Here is a 6956-nt window from a genome sequence, read left to right as displayed (position 1 = left end):
TGAAAATTGATAAAGAAAAATAATAATTTTGAAAATTTTTGAAAAGAAAATAAAGGACTCAGATTTAATGACTCTATAGCAACAATACTCTATTCCTAATCTAAGCAACAAAATAAACCTTTAGTTGTTCAAACTCAAACAATCCCCGGCAACGGCGCCAAAAACTTGGTGCACGAAATTGTAATCACACTTTTGCAATCTGCACAACTAACCAGCAAGTGCACTGGGTCGTCCAAGTAATACCTTACGTGAGTAAGGGTCGAATCCCACGGAGATTGTTGGCTTGAAGCAAGCTATAGTTATCTTGTTGATCTTAGTCAGGATGCCAATAGTGTTCTTTCGTTTTAACTGTAAAAAGTCAAAGGGCATAAAATAAATACTTATTGTGCAATAATGGAGAATATGTTGGAGTTTTGGAGATGCTTTGTCTCTTTATTTCAGCTAGTTTTGGAGATGCTTTGTCTTCTGAATTTCTGTAACATAATGCTTCCTCACTTTCATAAATGCAAGGCTCCTTCCATGGCAAGCTGTATGTAGGGCATCACCGTTGTCAATGGCTACTTCCCATCCTCTCAGTGAAAATGGTCCAAATGCTTTGTCACAGCACGGCTAATCATCTGTTGGTTCTTGATCATGTCGGAATAAGATCCATTGATCCTTTTGCGTCTGTCACTACGCCCAACAATCGCGAGTTTGAAGCTCGTCACAGCCATTCAATCATTGAATCCTACTCGGAATACCAAACACAAGGTTAGACTTTCCGGATTCTCATGAATGCTGCTATAAATTCTAGCTTATACCACGAAGATTCTGATTAAGAAATCTAAGAGATACTCATTCAATCTGATGTAGAACGGAGGTGGTTGTGGTGATGAGTGTCACGGATCATCACCTTCTTCATAGTGAAGCGCGAATGAACATCTTAGATAGGAACAAGCATGTTTGAATGGAAAACAGAAATAATTGCATTAGTTCATCGAGATGCTGCAGAGCTCCTCACCCCCAACAATGGACTTTAGAGACTCATGCCATCAAAGAGTATGTTCAGATCTAAAAATGTCATGAGATACAAAATAAATCTCCAAAAGTTGTTTAAATAGTAAACTAGTACCCTAGGTTTACAGAAAATGAGTAAACTAAGATGGATAGTGCAGAAATCTACTTCTGGGGCCCACTTGGTGTGTGCTGGGGCTGAGACTTAAGCTTCTCACGTGCCTGGGCTGTTTCTGGAGTCGAACGCCAGGTTGTAACCTGTTTCTAGCGTTGACCTCCAACTTGCAACCTGTTTCTAGCGCTGAACGCCAGACTGCAACATGGAACTGGCGTTGAACGCCAGTTATGTCGTCTATCTTCACGCAAAGTATGGACTATTATATATTACTGGAAAGCCCTGGATGTCTACTTTTCAGCCCAATTGAGAGCGCGCCAATTGGACTCATTTATCTCCAAAAATCCATTCCGACTACAGGGAGGTCAGAATCCAACAGCATCAGCAGTCCTTTTTCAGCCTAAATCAGATTTTTGCTCAGCTCCCTCAATTTCAGCCAGAAAATACCTGAAATTATAGAAAAACATACAAACTCATAGTAGAGTCCAAAAATATGAATTTTGCCTAAAAATAAATAAAATCATACTAAAAACTAACTAAAACATACATGAAATTACCCCCAAAAAGTGTATAAAATATCCACTCATCACAAAGACTACACAATGACATTGTTATTAAATTGCTGCAGGGTGATGAAAGATCAATGATGAATCTTTGTTTGGAGACAGTTTGAGGCAAACTAGTTATCTATGACAGTCTGTGTTTTTTTCTTGTAAAATGTAAATACAAAAACTAAGAGAGAATGAAAGGAAAAGAAAAACTGGTGATGCAGTTTCTTGAGATAAACTCTCATTGACGAAGTCTCAGTATTGGAATTTAAATATGTATATACTGATGTGTTCTTGTTGAACATATAAATCCATATATATGATATGGTATGTGATTGTGACTTGTGAGTTAGCTATCCTAGATCGTCCATAATTTAAATAGCATAAAATTGATATTTTCTTGGAGTAAGTTGTCCAAATACTAGAAATAATAATAATTTTCTCCTAAGATAAAAGCTTAACATTGCAATCATCTTATTGCTGCATTGGCATCCTTGTTTTTTACTTTTGATCTACGATAACGATCAATGTGGTTGTACAAATTTTTGCGGGTGAAGCCAGCATGATGATATCCACCCTTCTGAAATACAATATATCCCATAATATGGCACGTCTTGACACCAAAATTATGAAGATTCTCCACTTGGACTTTATCAGTAATAGTGAGATGACGATTGGCTGGAACGAGATCTGCAAATGGGGGGGTCAAATCGTGGTTGTGAGATTCCACAAAACATGATATTTTCCATCTACCATAGCCATAGTCAACCTTTACCTTAAGTCGAGCTGGGCACTTAGTTCGTGTGAGTGACCTTGCCTCCCTTAATCTATTATCCAGATCAAGATACCTCATATTCCTGTAGCCCTCTTTATTGCAAATAAGTTGCCTGCAAATGATTTTACATTTCTTATCCCTAACGACGTCATCCTTCCTCATTACAAAGCCAATGCAACAATCGTGTTCACTCTTGCTAGTAAAATCCAACGAATCAACATCGTCATCTTCAACATCATGGTGTGCATTCGGTTTATAATCGAAATCATCACCCAAATTATTATCAGAATCATTGTTAATATCATCCTCGTATGTAGACATAATTTTACCTCTACCAAAATCCAGGATGGTGACAAAAAAAGTGAATAAACAGAACCAAAGACAGCAACTACAGGAAACTAACCTAAGCTAATTAGTAGTAGCTATAATCACCGAAACCAAGGCTATTTAAACTAATCCAATTATTTAAGAGTACAGTATAACATTTTAATTTTAATGCCCCAAACCTAGTCACAGCATACAACTGGCAAATGTGACTTAAAATCCAAATTCTAGAAAATTAACCCAACACCCTAAATAGATAATATTTGAAATAACAGATACTTTCAGGAAAATTAAACTAACTTCGATTAATAAAAAAACTGAATTAAGGATACCTTGATGACAACCAAAGCTTGAGATCCAATGAGTAAACAACTAAAGTGCTGGAGGGAGACAACCTTAATTAAACACCAACATGTGATTTGAAGCTGGCTAAAATATAGGGATGGTAAACCACCTTCCACCTGCAACAGTTTCTTCATGAGCTTAGGTTCAGATACTAAGTTCACAAATTTCACTATTGGAGCCACAACAATATTATCCTTTGTCCTCACCTAAGTCGACGTCGGTACCTAGCCGAGGGAAATAGAGTTCCAGTAATGGTTCCTACAACTCTAAATACCAAAATGAACCTGGGGTTGAAGTGAAGAATAAAAATAGAAGAGGGTTGGGTTTGTGCCTAAGTCGACATTGTACCTAGCTGAGGGAAACAGAGTTCCAGTAATGGCTCCTGTAACTCTAAATACCAAAATGAACCTGGGGTTGAAATGAAGAATAACAACAAAAGAGGATTGGGTCTGTGGAGGCTTGGCTTTTTCCTTTCTCTAGAGATGAGTTGAATGTCAGACACAGACGAAAGGTTTTTTGTTTTACATCAATTTACAGGTGACAAATTAAAATTGCAAACTACCCCCTTTAAATTATACAATATGTATATACATTATTTATTCATACAGTACAATATAGTATGTTTATAATATAGAAATACTACAAAGTTTGACTATTTAAACTCATCAATTAATGAACCATTGAATGTTTGTGTTGATTACTGGTTAAGATGGTGACACCTAATCAAGGGTAAATAACCTATAAAATTACTTTGGGTTTGGAATAAATCACATCCAAAAAATGACAGCTATTTGTTCCATTATGGGGACTTGTAGTTAAAAATCATATTAACAAATCAGTCTTAAAAGGATTGATAATTTTTCCATACAACTTAATCCTTTAAGCACCACAAAATATTTTTTCCATTCCACAACTCTCCAAAGAGTATTATGTTTGTGTGTAAGTTGTATTCAAGTATTTTTTTCCAGCGGTTTTTATTCCTCTCACTCGTCACAATATGAAATAATAAATTATTGAAAAATTACCTTTTGCATCCTAAATCCAAAATCAAATTATGTTCAAATCCAATGTTGAATCCATCCAACTATGATTTCATTAAGCTTTTCTCATATGTTCAAACTAATTTTCACGTAGAAGGTCGGAGACCGTTCATAACCAAAGGTCCACAATCGGAACTAACAAACACTTTATTCAATAAAAATTTCTCAGCCCATAACCTTAATTATTATTAGCAACAACTTACACAGCAACATAAACACATATCGTAGCAAATCACCTACACTCCACCCATAATTACAGCAGAAGTTGTTTACGCGTGGATCTCACTCACCAACACACGTCGCACTCCCTTACAACCATCAAATTTCAGTACATGCTGAAAAAAATTCCCTTTCAACACCGTAGTATTGGCCTAGTTTATTTGGACATTTTTTCTTCTCTTAAGGGCAATACTCCGGTGCTCAAAGAGAATTTTTTCAGCATTTACTGAAATTAGATGGCCGTAGGGGATTGAGACGCGTGTTGGGGAGTGAGATCCATGCGGAGTTAACTTCTGCTACAACAGTGGGTGGAGTGGCGGTTCATTTGTTGCGATATGTGTTTATGTGACTGTCTAAGTTGTTGCTAAAAATAATTACGGTAATGGGTTGAGAGATTTTTGTTGGATAAAGTGTTTGTCGGTTCCGAATGTGGGCTTCTGGTTATGAACGATCTCCTACCTTCCTACATGAAAATTAGTTTGGGTATATGAGAAAAGTTTAATAAAACCATAGTTGGATGGATTTAGCATCGGATTTGAACAGACACGGACCGAGTAATAGTAACGAGGGGGCACTTGCCCCGCTGGATTTTTAATTTTTCTTTTTTAAAAAAATAGTTATATATAATGTGTCCCTACCTCAAATTTTAAAGGACCCATCGTAAATAAATTAATTCAATTGGACAAATTTTTAAATTTAATTTTTTTATTTTTCTATTATTTTGACTGTTTCTAACCTAATCGAATTTAATTTTTGTGTCGTCACTTCTTTATTTCTTTGAAACCTCTTATTTTTATATTTTTAATCTTCTGTTTCTATTCTTTATCTGGTAGTCATCTTCTCTTCCTCTGAAGGTAAATTTCAACTTTTTCATATTTTTTTGTATTGCTCTTTATAACTCAGTATATCTTCTGATTTCATTGTTTTTCTTTTTTATTTTTTCGATTGCAAATTTTAATTCAAACAGTCATACTTTAGCTATTAATCTAATATTTTACTCTCTTCATGACTTTATATATTTTATTTTATTCTCAATTTATTTATCCTTATTACTTATTTTTTAGTTTTTGTTCTATTATATGTACCTATGTTGCATATAAAATTTTAAAATAAATTGATTAATTTACTAATTTAGAGTATATTTTTTATTTTTAGAAATAGTAATAACAAAATATTTTAATTACAATACATAGTTAAACAAATGAATAAAATCTTTCATCTAACATTATATCAAAACTAAACTAAAAAATATATAACAAATTTAATTATGATATGATGCTCTCTGCCAGAGGTGGTGACGTAACAATTTCAAATGTATTACCTTCACTATATTGTAAGTGATAATTATGTAACGAGTGTTCTATACTTTGTTACAAATTAATTAAATCTTAAAACACACTTTTTTAATTAAAAAATTATTTTTTTTATTGAAAAAAAATATCACATAATTTTAGCATATATGTAAAATTTTAAAATAAAATAAAGAAAGTTAATTAAAGAAAAAAAAGAACAAATTGAGGAAAACGTGTTCGAAAAATGATAAACCCTCACTGCTAAATCATAAACCTTAGATTCTCAACAATAAACACCAAACCTTATTCCCCGAATCCAAAATTCCTAAACCCTAGCTCAAAATTTATACCAAAAATCCTAAATTACAAACCTAGATAATCAACACTGAATAAATAATCGGTAACCATACACGCTAATTCGTAAATTCTAAATCATATCACACTTTTTAATCTATCAATAATATAGACTAATTTTTTAATCCTAAACCCTAAACAATATCATATGCAGTAAACTATTAGTAAATATACTTTATATCACTTTTGTAATTAAAAATACTAAAATTAACATTCATTCTTTACGATCCTTTAAATTAAATTTTTTTTTTACTAAAACATAATATTTGAAAATGTCAAATATAATATTGTAACAAGCAAATAAATTTTTGAGTTTGATGCGAGGATAATTTTGGTCCAAAGGATTTATTAAATAATGTTAAAGTTAACCCAAAATCTTCTTGTATTGTTTAGTGGTCATAAAATCATTTGTAGATGTATAATGATGAGCGGATAATTTATACGCTTTTTGGCATTGTTTTTATATAGTTTTTAGTAAGTTTGAGCTACTTTTAGGGATGTTTTCATTAGTTTTTATGCTAAATTCATATTTCTGGACTTTACTATGAGTTTGTGTGTTTTTCTGTGATTTCAGGTAAATTCTGACTGAAATTGAGGGATTTGAGCAAAACTCTGAAGAAGGCTGACAAAAGGACTGCTGATGCTGTTGGATTCTGACCTCCCTGCACTCGAAATGGATTTTCTGGAGCTGCAGAACTCCAATTGGCGCGCTCTCAACGGCTTTGGAAAGTAGACATCCAGGGCTTTCCAGCAATATATAATAGTCCATACTTTATTCGAAGAATGATGACGTAACTTGGCGTTAAACGCCAAGTACACGCTGCTGTCTGGAGTTAAACGCCAGAAAAACGTCATGATCCGGAGTTAAACGCCCAAAACACGTCATAACTCAAAGTTTAACGCCAAGAAATGCCTTAGCTCGTGGAATGATCAAGCTCAGCCCAAGCATAC

At 33.7% G+C, this 6956-nt stretch overlaps 1 protein-coding gene across 1 annotated transcript; it reads right to left on the bottom strand.

The window, feature by feature from the left end:
- Positions 1-2125: 2125 nt before the first annotated feature.
- LOC107474813 (protein FAR1-RELATED SEQUENCE 5-like) lies at positions 2126-2752 on the bottom strand. The gene has a single exon (XM_016094450.1). The coding sequence runs from the start codon at positions 2750-2752 to the stop codon at positions 2126-2128; it is 627 nt and encodes a 208-aa protein (XP_015949936.1).
- Positions 2753-6956: the final 4204 nt, after the last annotated feature.

This window comes from Arachis duranensis, chromosome 2 (genome assembly GCF_000817695.3).
Source record: "Arachis duranensis cultivar V14167 chromosome 2, aradu.V14167.gnm2.J7QH, whole genome shotgun sequence".
NCBI classification, from domain to species: Eukaryota; Viridiplantae; Streptophyta; class Magnoliopsida; order Fabales; family Fabaceae; genus Arachis; species Arachis duranensis.
The sequence above is the reverse complement of the archived record's forward strand: the minus strand, read 5'-3'. Positions and strand labels throughout refer to the sequence as shown.